Source organism: Aedes albopictus, chromosome 1, assembly GCF_035046485.1.
Source record: "Aedes albopictus strain Foshan chromosome 1, AalbF5, whole genome shotgun sequence".
In the NCBI taxonomy this organism is placed as follows: Eukaryota; Metazoa; Arthropoda; class Insecta; order Diptera; family Culicidae; genus Aedes; species Aedes albopictus.
This window is the reverse complement of record NC_085136.1, coordinates 258,087,192-258,105,657: the sequence shown is the minus strand read 5'-3', so window position 1 is coordinate 258,105,657 and position 18,466 is coordinate 258,087,192. Positions and strand designations below refer to the sequence as shown.

At 42.3% G+C, this 18,466-nt stretch overlaps 1 protein-coding gene across 2 annotated transcripts; it reads left to right on the top strand.

Annotated features, from left to right (window-relative positions):
• The first annotated feature begins 1,016 nt into the window (after positions 1-1,016).
• Positions 1,017-17,701, top strand: LOC109400497 (uncharacterized). 2 transcript variants are annotated; one of them, XM_019673012.4, is made up of 5 exons: positions 1,017-1,176; positions 1,290-1,359; positions 1,528-1,710; positions 1,941-2,612; positions 16,254-17,701. In XM_019673012.4, exons 1-5 carry the CDS (start codon positions 1,151-1,153, stop codon positions 17,334-17,336), a joined length of 2,034 nt encoding a protein of 677 aa, XP_019528557.3. In that variant the 5' UTR covers positions 1,017-1,150; the 3' UTR covers positions 17,337-17,701. The 2 variants fall into 2 exon arrangements, with proteins under 2 accessions (XP_019528557.3, XP_019933067.3); XM_020077508.3 differs by lacking the exon at positions 1,528-1,710.
• The last annotated feature ends 765 nt before the right edge of the window (positions 17,702-18,466 follow it).

Below are 18,466 nucleotides of genomic sequence, written 5' to 3'. Positions count from 1 at the left end.
AATCCCATACAAAATCAAAACAGTGCGGTTCCCTACACTGAAAGGAGCCTTGCAGTAATGACAAACACAAAAATGTTTTTAAATTTACCATGGCAAAACATGATCATCGACCCACCAACGCTTCTTGTGTGCGTTTTGTTTCATCTCACATCAACCGGTTCGATAGCTGAGTGGTAGCGTGCGAGCCTGGTGATGTCAAGATTCTTGGTTCGAATCCGGTTGCCAACAGAAACTTTTTTTAATTGAAAATCGAGTCCATGGTAAAATTGAAAACATAATTCTGTTGAATTAAAACGAAACTCAGTCTGCACAAATTTAGTGGCGTTGTGCATTTAAATTAACCCTCAGAATAGTAATTTTCACCGCAAGCCACCGTTCAGTGTATACCGAGCTGATCTTAATAGTGTGAAGACACCTCAATAAAATAAATACATACAAAACTGCCACTGCACCCCTCCTTGCTTCGACTCGATGTTTTTATTTTGCAGCGGCACGTGCGGGCGATGTTTTCGCAAAGTATCTAAATACCAAGGTAAGAGATTCCCGCTAATATTCACGGATTAGTGAGAAAAGGAAAAAAGCAAAAAATAGTTATGAAGTTTGCGCTGATTTGTATGGGCGCATCACTATTTAGTAAACTTTCTTAAGAAATTAAGCACTCTCATCATAGAAGCAATTATTTAATTGCATCTTACTGGATTAAAAGTGACTTCCATGCAATAAAACAGGAAATATCGCCATTTGAAAATCGGTAACAATTTTTTTTAATTGGTTCTAAACATATTTTTTCAGCATTTAGAAACATCCAAACTACTAAAACTATACAAACTTTGCTGAAATAATGACATTTTAGTGTAAAAACACCAACTTTTCATAACTAACGCAGATGTGTTGGTGAGTCTCATTTTTGACATTTGCGGGAATCTCTTACCTTGGGTATTTAGATACGTTGATGTTTTCGTTGGTTTTTGACGTTCCTTTTTCTTCACTGGCCTCCGTTCCAAAATTTCAAACGTTCGTTTACCAACGCGAAAGCGAAGCGTCCATCATCACGTCACGATCTACTTTTCCAGGCGAATATTACGAACATTCCAATGTTATTTCTTTATAAAAATAGTTTTAACACGTGATTGAAACATTTACTACCGAAATGGCAAAAAGAAAGCCGTCAATTGTGTAAGTATTGCATAATTCGTTAGGACTACGCGTCAGATCCGAGTAATTCGGGGTGCATTTTTGTTTGACGGTTTTTCTTTGTTTACCTTCTGCCCGCTTTCAAATGCGTCCAGGATAGAGGATGTGCTACCGGACGACGACCGGCTCGGACAACGCGGAAAGCTATGGAAGAGTTTTATGGAAGTAAGTATGCCTGCCAGAAGGGGGGATGTGATCCGATGGTTTCGATTGATTTCACAGATGCGCTATCACCATTCGTTTGGTTCCCGTTTTGTGCGGGCGTTGCGGAACAGGATAAAGAATGTTGAATACACTGATGATTGAATGTATTCCTCCCCCTCATCTTTGCAGACGATTACGGTTACATCGGTTGTGATCGAACAGCAGTTGAGGTGCTGGTATCTGTTGATAGTGCATAGCATACAGGCGCTTCAACGGTGGCTTGTGCTACGAGGACGCAAACGTAAGCTAGAATTGCCTCGGTTGCCGCCGTTGGACGTGGCGAAGGATCTGACCTCCGGTGAACCGCTCCCGGTAAGAATGCCAAACGAATGGTGATAGTGAACTTTTGTAACAGTACTTAATAATTGGCTTGTATGTGCAATCACTAATTACTAGACCAGATTTTGAACGGGTCAAGGAATTAATGGAATCGTAATAATTAGCGAGCCTCATCCTTACACACGCCATGTAGAGAATATAATGCAGTACTTGATTCAACTCAGAGTGTAACTTATTTTCATATCTTCTTTCCCCTCCCTTAGAAATACGCCAAAAAGAAGGAGGATAAAGAAATGGTATTCGATAGCGTATGTAACATGTTGGACTATGAGCCAAGCGATCATAGCGATGCCAGCGATGTCGAAACGGATGCCCAGTGCGAGGAAGATGATTTTCCGCTGGAAAATCGCGAGGAACTGGACAAACAATTGGAGCGAGTGGTTGCAGTGAGGAAACGCAATTGGGCTCAGAACGGATTGCTCAAACTTATGGAATCCATCGAAGATCCCGGCCACAACATGCTGAGCCATGAAAAAGTCGAAAAGTGGTTGTTCGGCCAGAGGGGTCCCTTCGACGTGACTCAGGCAAACGAGACGGTAATGACCGAACGAAACGCCGATGGCGATCGAATGAAGTACCATCGGAAGCAACAGGTCACGGTTTCCAGGAGTGTGGACGATGCGGATTCGTTGTATTCCGTTGACACGGCAAAGTACATTCTGCAGAACAAAAGAGATCGAAGCACGACCAGTAAGATTAAGGTCACGACCATGATCAAAAAGTATACCATTTCAACGAATAATTCGAATGCACTGGCAATTCGGCCGAATTTACACTCGATCAGCGGGTTTCCTATTATCAGCGAAGAGCCTAGCAGCAGTCTGTTGCATAAAACGTCGAAATCGGATTCTGCCTTCGAAACGGGCGAAGATCAGGTAAGCAATGAAAAGCTTCTTTTTATAGCTCTTAGATTCCACATAAGCTTGATCCACTTTTATTAATTTCTCTGCCATTGCATGCATTTGAGCCTAATGTAAGACAAGCTCCATGAGATACTAGCAAAACGAGAAAATTTCCCGACTGGAAACGGGTATCGAAACCGCAGCCTCCAGTTTGGCAATTCAAAGCCTGATCAACCCTTCAGAACGCGCGCCGTTGTAAAAAGTACAACATTACCAAAAAACTTCGCTCATCATTCACAGCGCGAGCGCGGTGTGGTTTCAGCTGCTAGATGGCGCGCGTCCTGAAAGGTGAACTAGGCCAGCTGGAGATCCGAAAAGAAATTGCCATAAATATGCATTAGTATGGGACAGGGAAAATATTTCATTCTTGTTCACTTTTTGGGTTTTATTTTGATTTCATCGATAAGGAGAGCGTAAAACATAGGTAGCTTAGGTCCTCACAAGTTCCTACATCATGCTTCCACGGTTCAAGCGATGACACAGACCGCCAGCTAAGAGTTGCGTTTGTGTGCTTAGCTGGTATTGCAGCCTGGGCATTGTTGTCCTTCTGATTTCACCAAGGATCAGATGGCATCCCAATTTCCTAACTCCTGTGTCCTTTCATCCTCCCTCTCCTGGCTTACCTATTCAATCTTATCATCGACACAAGTTTTATCGGCATGGAAAAAAGGAATAATTACTCCCATCCCGAAATCGCCGAACCCTACGCAACCCAAGGATTTCCGTCCGATCAGTGTTTTACCTGCGATTTCGAAAGTACTCGAAAAAACCTTGTCCAGATTACCGAACACCTCAACGAAGCAGATCCACCACTCCTCGCACGCAACCAGTCCGGCTACAGGGAAGGCTTCAGCACCACAACAGCTCGCACGAAAGTAGTTCACGACATCTACAGTAACTTTGACGACAACCGCTGCACATTGATGGTATTAGTGAAGTTTTCACTGCACCAGGGTGCTAGGCCGCCATCTTTAAGAATCCATAATGTTATATGTAAACATTTGGGTATCCACAAAGGATTCCATTGTGGATACACGATAGATGTTGGCTCCTGTCAGATGCATTAGGTAGGATTAGGGCTGCCACATACGTGTTTCACTGCCTTCAGCTGTGTGGATCATCGGCGCTGAAGAATAAACTCCTAAACGAATTTAAATTCTCTCGTGCTGCATGCGAACTGCATGCGTCTTTTCTTGTAGGGCGCACTCAGGCAGTTCGGCTTGGAAATTTGTTGTCAGCCGAAAAAGAGGTTCCAGATGGTACACCACAGGGGTCTTGTCTCAGCGCAATGCTGTTCAGCCTCTACAGTTTGCCCGAGACACTGAGATGTGAGTGGCAATTGTATGCCGACGACCACCAAATCTACCTTTCCGGACCTGCTGATGAAGTTGATAGACTAATAAGAACTATCGTGGACCTAGGTTCCACAGCTGAGTGGGTGAAACGCAATTGTCTCTCGCCGAACCCGAAGAAAACGCAGGCACAACAACATCAAAACAAGACATCATTTTCAAGGACATCGTTATCCCACTGAGCAACCATGTTACAAACCTTGGACTACACATGGATAGCAAACACTCCTGGACGCATCAAGTCAACGACATCATTGAAGGAATACGGAGCAAGCCAAACTTCGTCCGATGCTGTAGCGCTTAAGAGCCAGTTCGCGAGAGCCGCAACCCCTTCTTGTATCGATGTGCTCCGATTGAGCTGAAATTTTCAGGGTATGGTTTTCCATATAAAAGATGATATCTGGCCGATTTTCAGATTTTTCCGTTAGGGGGAAGTGGGGTAAAATAGCCCTCAAAGATTTCATGTCTAAAAATAGGTAAAATCACTAAAGTCGCAATAACTTCCGCAAAAGTTAACGGATTCAGCTGAAATTTTGCATGGACACTCTACTCCTATGGCATGATTTTTTGGACAAATATGATCTACTACAAAGTTGTTCCCAAAAATAAGGCCCTCTTTTCAATGTACATAAAAATTAGGGTGGTCCATATTTTCAAATAAACTGGGAACCAAACTTTTTTATTTGCTAGAATAACTGTATACATTCTTTGAGATATCTATCGATTTTGAGCAAGTTTCCTGAAGACACCTTTTTATGTAGCTTTGAAATTGACCGATCTAGAGATATTTTTCTGAATAAGCTTAGGGTGGTTCAAGAAAAACCGGTTTTCTGGCGTTAGCTTTTTCAGTTTCGATTTTTCATCAAAGTCGCCCAAGAAACACTTGTAGAGCATTTGAAGACGCGTCGTTTCATGCGCTGGTCTTTATCTCTTTTGGTTCAATAGTTACAGGTGTTTTTCCTAAAAAATCATATTTTTTTTTAAAAAAAGGTGATATGATCGATTGGTGTGTGAAAAATACTGAAAGTGCCTATTTTTTCTAGAAAATCATCAATATATTTTGAACGGAATGACGAAGCAACATTCCCAGCGCGTGCTTTATTTTTGTGTTCTAAAAATGGTTCTTAGACAACTTTGACGTGAAATTTGAAACAAAAAAGATAAAGGGGACGCTAGAACAAATCGTTTTATAGCTTTATTTTTTTTGTTTAAAACTTCTCGTCTAAGTTGCATAAGAACCACTTTTACAGCTTCCAAAAAAGCGCATTTGCGTTCGCTGAGAATGTTGCTATGTCATTCAGTTCAAAAGTTATTGATGATTATCTAGAAAAAATAGGTACTTTTCAAGTATTTTTCACTTGAGTTATAAAAAAACACCCTTCTAATTTTTTTATATGTTTCATAACAACGTTTCTTCTTTTGAATGTGGGCAAAAGATAATTTTTATGATTGCTCCAAACCGTCATAACACCTTTTCAAAAAACTATGCTCTACAAGTGTTTCTTGGGTGACTTTGATGAAAAATCGAAAGTGAAACAGTGAACGCCAGAAAACTGATTTTTCTTGAATCACCCTAAACTTATTCAGAAAAATATCTCTTGATCGGTAAATTTTAAAGCTACATAAAAAGCGTCTTCAGAAAATCTGCTCAAAGTTGATAGATCTACAACTTTCCCGAAGAATGTATACAGTTATTCTTACAAATAAAAAAGTTTGGTTCCCAATTGTTTTGAAAATATGGACCACCCTAATTTTTATGTACATTGAAAAGAGGGCCTGATTTTTAGGAACAACTTTGTAGAAGACCATATTTTTTCCAAAAATCATTTGAAGGCGCTGAATGCATCTTTCCTCGTAAATCTTTTTCGTGGACCATTGTGCACTGCTGCAACTTTCACGAGAAAAAAAGAGAGAAAATTGAACCGGAGATGCATGTCAAAAGAAAAATCGAGAAAGAATCCGGTAAATCACACACGTGCTAATCTGTGAGCAATAAAAATTAAGAATTTTTTTCTAATTTCATGAAATTTCGCCAAGTTTTACCAAAGCATTTATAAGTTTTGAAATTTTGATTATTTTCAACATTTTTTCTAAGAATTTTTTTACCCCGTTATCCTCTCAAGAATAAAAAATAATATGTGATCAAGCATCTATTCTTGAGTAGAATAAAGAACTCTGAAAATTCGAGTCCGATCAGAGAACATCGTAGCAACGTTATTTCGAAAGGAGGTTGAGTTAGTCCGTTTTACCCTCCTTTCCCCAAATGAAAAAAATCTAATAATTGCATTTCTTAGTCATCATTTTTCTGTTGAACAACATTTCTTTAGACAGCAAAAATATGGGGTAAAATGCATACCCCGAGAAAAAAAATTTTTTTTTCGAAAGTTTTTAAGTTGGCGCCTCTGGGTCACATATCAAATGAAAGCTCTTGGGTAATCCTTCAAAACGTAGTACTCAGTTTTTCATCCTAGTTCTGTTGGTACGAAAACAGGCGCCCTGAAAATCATCAAAAAAATTATGAAAATAACCTATTTCTTCAAATTAAATATCAAAGAATATCCAACGCTTGGCTTAAATGGAAGTGCCATAGGAGTAGAGTGTCCATGCAAAATTTCAGCTGAATCCGTCAACTTTTGCGGAAGTTATTGCGACTTTAGTGATTTTACCTATTTTTAGACATGAAATCTTTGAGGGCTATTTTACCCCACTTCCCCCTAACGGAAAAATCTGAAAATCGGCCAGATATCATCTTTTATATGGAAAACCATACCCTGAAAATTTCAGCTCAATCGGAGCACATCGATTCCACTTCCTATGGAAAGGGGGTCGCGGTTCTCGCGAACTGGCTCTTAATGCAACATACTCTGCTTCACTCGATGAGGTTGCCACCGTCGTCTGCTTTTTGCTTGACCAGGTCACAGTTGATCCAAATCCAAATACCTGGAACACGAAACCGCTCACTGACTTCCGGTCTTCGGTGTCGGTAGCCCAGTCTGCATCCGCGAATCCCACTGCTTGGTCGTCTCGGGTAAAGGTCAGGAAATGGTCCATTGTTCCTCTTAGGTAGCGCACCATTCGCTTGAGTGCCGTCCAGTGCTGATGCCCGGGCTGAGCTTGGAATCTTCTCAAGTATCCGACAGGAAAACAAATATCCGGCCTCGTCGAAACCATACCGTACATTAGACTTCCTAGAAGCTCCCGATAAGGTTCTTCAATTACACCGGAAATCTCCCGTTCCAATTGCAGCGCTTTCTCCATTGGGATCCTTGTAGAGTTGCATTCCGACAAGCCAAACTTCTGGAACATCTTCTCTAAATTCGCTTCTTGAGACAACATCATCCGCCCGTTGGTTCGATCATAACGTATCTTGATTCCAAGGAAGTGATTGAGTTCTCCACAGTCGGTCTTCGAAAACATCTGGGACAGTTCACGCTTCAGCTTCAGAATTGTTGCTAACTTCAATCCAACAATGAGCAGGTCATCAACATAGAGAACGACGTAAATCGCATCATTCCCCCCTCTCGTCGGTACGAGTGTATAGACAATAGTCATGCTTGGAACGGACGAATCCCAACTTCAGCAGCGCTTGATTGAACTTCTCGTTCCAACACCGAGGGGATTGCTTCCACCCGTTAAGTGATTTCAACAGTCGGCACACCGATCCTGGTTTCGCTTTGACGCCATCCGTCTGCCATGTATATTGTAATTGTATCCCTCAGATCCCTCAGAAAATGGAATCCTCGTTGAACACCAACGGCCAGGACCATTCGTATCGTCGTTAGCTTCGCAACAGGGGCATACGTTTCGTGGTAGTCAAATCCAGATTTTTGCAAGACTCCCTTGACGACCAGTCTTGCCTTTCGCCGTACAGGATTTCCTTCCTCATCTTCTTTGGTTCGGAAGACCCACTTGGATTGGAGGGGTTTGACGCCGGCTGGACATGGCACCAGCTTCCACACACCGTTTCCTTCCATGAATTTGAGTTCCTCACCAACTGCATCCATCCACAGCTGCCGGTCATCTCGCGCTCTGATGTCATCGTACGTTTGCGGGGGATCTGAGAATGTCGGAATTTTGCCAGCAGATGTTGCTCTGAACCCAGTTAAAAAGTCGAACAACTTACCTGGGAGCTTGCGTTCCCGTTCACTACGCCTGGTGCTAGACTCCGAACAGTCATTACCTCTCAATTGTGAAGGGAGCGCGCCAGGGTTTTCGAATTGATCGTCAGATTCAACTTCAGCTTCATCTTCGTCGCCACTCGATACCGGAATCGAATCTTCCTGATTAATCTGCTGATCAGTCTCCTCGGCCGGATACACCGTCGGAATCACCAACGGAACTTTCGATTCTTCATCATCTTCTAGAGAGTACGGTAAAGAGTTTTCGTCGAATTTGATGTCACGGGCAACAAAGACCTTCCTCGATGTCCTATCCCAGAGTCGATAGCCGTTGGGTGCATAGCCAATCATCACTGCTGACCAGGCACCCAGGCAAACGCCTTGCATCCGAAAATCCTTAACTTGGAAAGGTCAGGTTTGGCGCCGGTCCAATACTCAGCAGGTGTACGATTATCAGGAACGGCAGCAGTAGGGCAACGATTCAGGATATACGTACCAGCAGGCTTGTCCGCACTGAGCGCATGAAAATTCTGCTCTTTGGATTTACACCATCAAGCACATCATAAATTAGAAATCTTTTCATCTTATCAGATAGAAGGATGTTGAAATATTGTTAATGTCATTTCGAACTGTAAAAAAACCGCACCGCAGCGCCGCATGGGCCGTTCAAAGTGAAATTCACTAGAGTGTTTTCACCCGGGTGAAAATCTCTTTGGGCGCTCCGTGTGGCTCTGCACGGAGAAACTGAAAAACTCAAAATTAGGTACTTTTAAACTCAATTTTGAGTTCTTTTACATCTCCCTTTTCATGCGCTCTTTCTGTTGTTGTCAGAGAGTGAAGAGAGAAACAGCCCAACTTTTGCAGTTCCGTGCGTCAAGCCAACGCTGAGTTTCTAGCACAGTACTCAAATTTGAGTGAATACAACCTAGTCAAAATTTCGGTTGGGTGGAAAAAACTTAAAATTAGGTATTTTTTTCACATGGAAGCAAGCGGGAACAACCCAACAAAAACATCGATTCCATCAACTCAAAATTGGCTTGACGCACGCAACCCCGAAGTTGGGTGGAAAGAACTCACTTTTGGGTAGTTTCGTCTCTCCGTGTGCGGTGCGGTTTTTTGACAGTTCGAAATGACATTTACAACATTTCAACATCCTTCTATCTGATAAGATGGAAATATTTCTAGTTTATGATGTGCTTGATGGTGTAGCTTCAAAGAGCAGAATTTTCATGCGCTCAGTGCGGACAAGCCTGCGTACCAGTAAGCACCGTTTCGGACCACATGTGATGTACTTCGACATATTCAAGTCAATCAGCATTGTCCTCACCTTTTCAACCAGCGTGCGGTTGAATCTCTCCGCAACACCGTTTTTCTGTGGCGAATACGCTACGGTCGGTTGGACATGAATACCCTTCCGTCTGTAGTACGCTTCTTGTTCCTTCGAGCAGTATTCCCTTCCATGATCTACTGTTAGTTTGCTGATCCGTTTCTCAAACTGGGCAGTCGCCATCGCTTCATACTCTTTAAAACGACCAAATACTTCGGACTTCCTTGTCATCACGTAAACGCATGCAAAGTGGCTGTAATCATCGATGAAAGACACAAAGTATCTTGATCTGTCCCAGCCCGGGGGATCTATCGGCCCGCAGACGTCCGAGTGTATCCGCTCCAGTAAACGTCCAGCTCTTTCACGAGTTCCATCGAAGGGCTCTCGGCATTGCTTGCCAAAGACACAGGTATCGCAGAATCCAACAGCATTGACCTTCGGCCCGATTCCTTCCGCCATATTGTATCGCACCAACGTGTTCGTCATGGTCTGGCTAGCGTGACCCAACCGAAGGTGCCAGAGGTTTCCAACATCCATGGCGCACAGATTTGCTGAAGCGCCTGCAACATCCAAGTCTAAATCGAGCACATATAAAATACCTCTGAGATTTGCTACTCCGACAACCGAGTCATCCTTCTTCATAATCGCTTGATGCTTTCCATCACGGCTTGTGAACAGCACATCGATTCCATCTTGGGACATTTTCTTCACGAACAGCAGGTTTCCTCTCAGCTCGGGGACGAAGATTACGTTTTTCATCTCGAAGCGCACACCTTCTTTCGAAAGCCCGGTTACTTCTCCTTCGTACTTTCCAACGATCGAAACGCCGTCCTTGGCCACATCTATCACGAACGGTTCTTCGAGCTTCCTAACTGACTGCATACAGTCCACGTTGTTTACTAGATGATCTCTACATCTGGAATCGACTACGAAGCTCGACTTCTTCCGCTCCACTTGCGCCGGCATCTTGTTGACCATGAACGAAACCGATTTACTTCCAAAAGCAGCATTGACCTTACCTTCGGGCTTCTTGACGTGATAATCCTTCTGCATGTAGCCTTGTTTGCCGCAACGATGACACTTGCCGGAAAACTTTTTAGGTTTCTTGCTTCCTCCTCCGACAAACGCAGCGCTTCGATCATGACAAGAATCTTCCATCCGGTCAGACCTCTTGGATTCTTCTGCCAGCAATCGTTGCTTCACGGTCTCCAACGTCAGATCGTTTCCACCGATGTTCTCCAAAGCCGTTACCAAAGAGTCGTATCTGTCGGGAAGGGTCAAAAATAACTGCGACACCGTTTCGTTCTCCTCGAGTTTCGCGCCAGCGATCTTGAGTTGTCGTTCGATGTCGTCAAACTGCTGGAAATGATGCCGCATTGAAGTTCCCACCTTCATCCGAAGTCTCGCCAGCTGTTTTCGTAGCAGTGTCTGACTTGCAACAGACTTCTTCGCGTAAGTATCTTCAAGGGCCTTCCACATATCGCGAGCTGTCTCCTTTTCTCGGACTATGCCGAGACACTCATCGGAAAGGAATCCATCCAAGAGAGATTTCGCCTTCCGATCTGTCTGCAGGAACTTCGCTCTTCCAGCATCCGCTTCACCGGGGACTGGCTTCGTTAGGACCTCCGAAACTTCCGCTGCATCCTGATAGAGTTGAACACGAAAACGCCAGTTCTCGAAATTCGTTCCGTTCAGCTGCGGAATTCCGAAAACTTCCTTCGTTGACGAGCCCATAACCTGAAGGAATACGACGGTGTGGGGAGGGCTGGACGGAATGAACAGACGCGGCTCAAACAACAACGAACAAGTTTTATTAAACGTGTACACTTCGGTGTCTTGGTGTGGAATAAGATTGAAAATTTTCAGAAGTGTTAAAGACAGTTATCCAACGCCTATTTCGTTAACAATCATGATAAAGGTCTACAACACTCTCCGTACCTTCAGGAAATTTGCAACTGTATTGACACTACCGACTCGACTCAAACTGGTGCAAGCCATGGTGATGCCCATATTCACCTATAGGGCACTGCATGAAATCTCTCCTTCTCTATCATTCTTACGGAAATTTCGTAAACAACAAGGCCAAGAAACGTCAGAATCCCATACAAAATCAAAACGGTGCAGTGCCCTATGGTGATAAAGTTTACTACCCAGGGCTGTCAGCGGCTCTCCGTGAGCAATTGCATCGCTGCTTTAAGTCGTCCGTTCGTTTCGTGTACAACTTTCGGCGACGCGATACAACTGGATGAAGCAGGCATTCGAAAGATCGTTGCCTGATTACCTTATGCAGCACATACAACACGGGCGCCAGGAACTAACCGTCAGTCTTATAGTGCCCAGACACACAACATCTAGCGGCAAAAGTGTAATGGTAAATGGTGCAATATGCTGGAATAGACTACCTACGACTGTAATGCAGGAGCGTCGATTACATACATACATTTATTTGTTAAACATCATATTTAAGACAAGACATAATCAACAATAGTAGGTCACAATACTCGGTTTGTGGCTGCCGCTCTCCATCCTCGGTCGCGCCCAATGCTCGCCAGATCATGCTCCACCTGGTCCGCCCATCGTGCTCTCTGCGCTCCACGCCTTCTTGTGCCAACCGGATCAGCACCAGCTTTGCTCCAGAATTCCATGAGGGAATCTTCTTGAGCGATTCCTAAAGAACGTCAGAAGAAATCCCCTGTTGCAATTTTAGAGGAATTCCTGAAGAAAATTCAGAAGGAACTCAGACTAATCTCTGATAAATGTATGGGATTCTCTGAAGGATCTTCTGGATGAATTTATCATGTATCTCTAGGAGGAATCCCTGAATCCTCCCGAAAGCATTTCTAAAGAAACTCCGGAGTTTTCCTTGAAGGTGCTTGTTCCGTCGAAGGAACAGCACAGGACCGGTAGCTCGATGGGAAGGAGGGACTTAGCACATAACAGATGTGTATCTTCGAACAAGTGTGAACCCAAGGAACAATTCAAAGTCATTAATAAGCATACATGTCGAACAATTGTTGGTTTATAACATTCGCAGCTGAACAATACCAAATGCTGAATGATAAGCTGAAATGATGCTAATTACATTGTAAATAAGCCAAAATGCAACATTTGGCACGTATGCGAACAGCAATTTAATTATAAGCTTAACAAACGTCAGCAATTTTTGTTTGTTCGATTTGCCCTTACTAGCTTTAATATAAGCTAAAGAAGAACTTTTTTCTACACGTTAAAAAGCTTATGTTCCACAGTTTCCGATAGCTGATTATTGTGGTCTACATAAATTGAACAAATGCTTGCGATGTTAATACTTCAGCTATTGTGGGAACGTTGAATAATGGCTTAACAGTAAACTATTTAAACGGGTTTATGATTTATTTGTTCGATTATCACTTTTCGATTGAACAACAGGTCAAAGTGATTATAATAGAGCAGTACTGGAACGTTCCTCATTATTAAATATGTATTGATGTTTGTTGCACACCAATGCAAAATATTCGAAACATTTGCTAATTTTCGTAGCAATTTCAAAGTTGCAGTTATCTTCACAACTTTTTTTAAATAAATATTTACAACCTTCCATAAAACTTTCAAAACATTCCAATTTTCACATCTTCATAGCATTGCGAAGATGTTACACTCTCAGCGAGCAACTTACCAATTCCAGGATGGCGTTGTGGGCAAGGCATGCGACGGGTGATTGGGAGATCACGAGTTCAAATCCCAAGTTGAGAAATTTTTAGAAGAGCTTGTGAGTTATGAATGCGTTGAGGTGCGACAAATAAACATGATTGGACGGACTATAATTGCACCTCGCACTTCAATTTGTTTTTGTTTTCGCAGCAGGTTATTATAGCTGAATACAAGTTTAATATGAGGCTGATATAACACAGATTACTTCCGACTGTAAAGCCTGTATCGCGCTTGCAGAAAAGATTGCTGAATAACTTCTCCACTTTTGTTTGAACAACGCCTGATTTCAAGATGTGATGAAATAATGTTAAACTGTAATTCAATCAAATGTGGAATAAAAATGACATTGCAATGTTAGTTAAATGTGTGAATGTTCCTTGGGAAGTTTGAGCTGGAAGTCGTGAAATTGTCACTTGAAAAACTAGATTGGAATGAATTTCCATGGGAAAATAAAAAATCATCAAAGCATGCTACGCCGCCTCCCTATGCTCGCTGCAGGCTAAAGCTTGACTTCCACCACCAGGTTCGCTAGTGTTGAGCTATCAAACGGGCAGTGCTTTTCGTGACGAAGATTCACCCCCGTCCTTCGGAAAGGCTGTGGCTTCCACTGGGGAGGAAAAGGCGGTTTTCACTAAAAACTAAACTGCTGGACCAACAATTGAAAAGGCCGCAACAACATTGCGTAAACAAACACGTTTCTGTCGACTTAGGGCCTTCTGGGATCCACCCACGCATCTCACCACCATTAACAGAAAGCTTGATGTTTGCGCTTTCTGTTAGTGGTGGTGAGGTGTGTGGGTGGAGTTCAAAAGGCCTCAAGTCGACAGAAACATGTTTGTTTACAAAATGTTGATGCGGCCTTTTCAATTGTTGGTCCGGAACTAGACTATATTTCCCTTCTGTATAGGTCGGTGGTTGAATCAAGAGTGTTTTTCTTCTCTGCGCACGCAATCTTCCAAGGATGGAAGGAGGTAGAAAAAACTGCCTGCGCAGCGCTGTGTGGATAATGGAATCTTCCATTTACATAGGCGGTGGTGTGATGGTTCGGTCGTCGTCTTCGGCTGGCACAGGACACGCAATAGATGCGTGATCGGTCGGACGATCCTTGCATGATCGAGCAATACGTCGTCGCTCGGTGGGCAGGCACAGACAAACGACGTGGTGTGTGTGAGGGTGATAGGGTGATTGTTAGTGGGTTTGGAGCCGTAATATACTCGCGACGACTCGAGGTTAGTTGCATGGGAACAGGGGGTCAAATCAAAATGAATCTTTGCGTTGGGAGCGAACAGTGCTCCTGTCGAGATCTTCCTAAGAGATCTTCTAAAAAATCAATGATGAAACGCCTAGAGGCATTCCTGAATAATTTTCTGGAGGAATCCCTGGTGAATCTCCTGGAGGCATCACTGATTCCTTCTGGAATAATCTGTGAAGAAACTTCTGGGGAGATGTAAATGATGAATAATGAATAAAATCTAATGATAAATAAAAAAAAAGTCTAAAGGTTTCGTATTTGAATGGATACCCAAAAATTCTAGGAAATTACAATGTCGTAAAGCAGTAACATAGAACTCAGAAATATCCTGACTTTTCCTAAACATCGATGAGAAAAAAAACCAAGTAACTATTAGCACTATATTTCGGCTTTTTGGGCTTATGGAGCTATAACTCGGCTTATGTAGAGCACGTCAGTTCTACGGTAGCACTATATTAGCACACAAGGCGAATAATAGTGTCTTGTGGTCACTGACGCATGTGAATAAAATTATTGACTAAAAACCGAATAGCAAGGCAACGCTACGCTGTTTGACTTGTAAGGAATAAATGACATTGTAGACAATAAATAATAAAATCTCATCTCAATTGGCTTTTTAAGCGATGTTGAGATAATTACATATTCTGAATCTGCACGCCAAACTGAGCCGAAATCCAAATTTTCATAAGTTTTGGAGCCCGGGAACCTATTTAAAAATCAATTTGAAGTTTGTATGGGAGCGATTTGTCGGATCACCCCTCGTCGTATTTTGTACTGGACGGAGCTGTCAAGCAGTTGCCCAGCTGTCAAAAGGTGATTTGAATAAATCTTTTTGAAGTTGATTTTAGGTATCAAAACAAAGTTCTAAAATCTGAAAAAAATCATAGAGGCTTAGAAAAAGGTGCTTTTTCGTTTAAAAATATAAAATCATTGAATTTTTCTAAATTTAAAAACCTAATTTTCGCGTATTTCGACTAATCACTTGTAATCTTCCTCAGTGCCCCTGTCCGATCACTTTTGCACATTTTGCGGCACTGGCCCCCTCTTTCATTCCGCTCACTCTCTTGTTTATCATGGGGAATGAATGAGAAAAAAGAAAAGGCTAGCTACTCCAATGGCGAGTATGCGGGTGCTCCTAATGAAGTTGAGAGATCGGCTGTTCCACGTACTGAGTTTTTAATCGCAAGTCCTTGCCGTTGGTCTCGTCGGTTTGTATTATACTGTTGGTGATTTCCGATTGCAATGATTACTTACGGCTGGCTCAGAGGGCCAGACACCGACCCCCTATTTTCCGGAGCACCATAGCGCACAGTTAAGCTTAGAGCCCTTCCCTGGCATTCGGACATCGAAAAGCCACCCCTAACATGGGACCATATTTAAGCCGCTCCTCCTGGAGAACAGACGCTTAGGTTTGCAGAAGCACCATTACTCTCGCTATATCCTGAAATTGAACCAAAATATCCATTCATTAGTAGCAGCCAGCCAGTACTTTTATAGCCTTTGCTCAGTAGAAAGATGATTGGTCATTATGGTCATACTTCTGGCGTTCTTCGTCATCAAAACTACCGAATTCGGTAAATCAAGTTCAGAATGTAATATTTTATTGAACTCGGCACTGGGCTCAGTTAACAAAGTTTATAGGATTTTAATGGTATTTATTGAAATGGGATGGCAATGGCATTGTCAAAAGTCTGTAATGCAAATTACGAACTTCCTGTAATTAATTTAATTATTGGTAGGTAGTAGTTTTTAGTTTATGAAAATTCATAGTACTGGTTTTTGTAGTACTGAATTTATTTCATTTATTATGATTAATTTCAACATATCCCAGCGTGCCTCTTGAAATCTTTTGAACTATTTCTTTCCTTTTCACAGACCCAAAACCGATCGAACGAACGCAGCACAATTTCGCAACCGTCGCAAATAGTAAAACCTCCAGTTATAGCAGCAACACAACCGGAGAAACCCAACAAACGAAAAAAGGTGTTCAAAAAGACGGTAAAAAAGTCCTCATTAAAGAGCCCATCCAGCAGAAAAAGCACAGCCGCCGGTTCGCAAAAATACGAGGAGGCACTCAAATCCTGCGTGCATGTTAAGAAGCTTCCCAATCAGAAGGCACGTCGAATTCATTGGCAGGAAACGTCTCACGTGGCGCAGAGCAGCAGCAGCGATGAATCGGATGAAGTTTTCACTAGGACCACCAGATCTAAAACCAATTCGTCGAAGCGGGGTCTTCAAACAAGGAGCCGAGCTAGTAAGACACCGGAAACGACACCCCCAAGGTCGCCCCGGAAGAAAGCACTACTCCCCTCGCCGAAAACGGTTGGTTCTCCGAGAAAAACCGTAGACCGGGATCTGGTTCTACCATTCGAGGCCATCTGTCTGAGCCCTACCAAAAAGTTCACGAAACATCAAACAGCAGCGTCTCAGCAGATGAACAAAACCGTTGACCAAACGACGAACCTGACGGCGCTTTTCAGCGGTGCGAATGAGAAGATTACCAACTCCACTGAGATTATCAACACAACGGCAAACAGTAGCCGATCCGTGAGAAGTGGTTATTCCGGGAATCGCACTCTCAGCGGTATGCCAGATGCGTCTCGTAGTATAGTGGTGTACGAACCGAAGAAAATTCAACCGAATATCGGGGCCAACGATGCGGTACGGATCACCTATTCGGATTTGACCCTGGATCAGGTGACCAAAGCGCGGCATTTGGAGAAGTTTAAAAAGTTCAACTACCTCATCCATCCTAACTCGACGGTCAGGTTTTTCCCGTCCGATTCCGAGGAGGATGGGCCAGCACCCACAATTGCAACCACGACCACCACTTTCCCGTCGGACGACGACGACGGCGACGAGAGCTTCGATGAGGACGATCCCATTCTGACGTTCAATCCGAGGGAAGCCAGTCGACTGAATGTGCTGGAATACCCGTACAATAGGACGCATTTTTAGCGCTAGGAGTTTTTGAGATGTGTTTTTTTTTTCGTTTAATATTAAGTCAAACCGTGCCGATCGATGGTTGATAGTTTTTACGTGAATGAGATTGTACGATACGAGAAAGGTAAATAATCATCTTATTGATATGACGCGAAAATGAACTTGCTTTCTACATAAACAATCGAACATCCATGAATTAGGGTAGGACGGGGCAAGATGGCCATCCGGGGCAAGATGAGCACCCCTCCGTTTTACTACTTTTATGATGAATTTTGCCCAAACAACTTCATAATCCTTTAGAATAATGTTCATCCTGTTTGTAAACCTGATAAAAGGTACTTCATAATGAACAAATTAAAAAATATTGTCAAATTAGTCAATAGCATGGATTTTTAGCATTTTCTTATAAGAAATCATCAGAATAAAATAAGGTTTTTATGTCAGAATCAAATTTTTACCATAATTCTGGTTATTAGCCAACATTACTAGCTTATTGCAAAGCATTTTAATTTACATTAGAAAATATTTTCTAAAAACAAACATTAAAATTTATTCAATTTTAGTTATTCAACTATAGTGGGGCAAGATGAGCACCCATTATTCCCCATCAGGGGAATATAGAAAATATTTTGAAATTATTGTAATCCACTCAATAGTGCCGAGCATAGATTTCCGTAACCTCTGCAACTATTTGGTTGCGTAAATTTCTAAAAATAAGCAACTTAATAATCATTTATTGTTTTTCGGATCATTTTGTATAAAGTATTATAAAATCGCATTTTTTTTCAATAATCGAAAAAATTATTAATTTTAGAACGTGATACCATAGCTATAAACAAGGTTTACTATATCAATCACTGTATGGCCAATTTATTGTTAAAATATTGCGATTTTAATGAAGTGCTCTTCTTGCCCCGTAGGGGTGCTCGTCTTGCCCCGTACCATGTTCTAACTGACCATAAAACATCTTTTTTGTTTAGTCAAATAAATCATTCTTATTGTGAATTTTGAACCCTCCCATGTTTATGGGTGATAGAAAACATGATATAGAAAAGAACTACTGAGAGGTACTTTGAAAAATTGTGTTAACTTTCAATAAACTCAACGTAATCCTTAGGGTGCTCATCTTGCCCCGCCCTACCCTA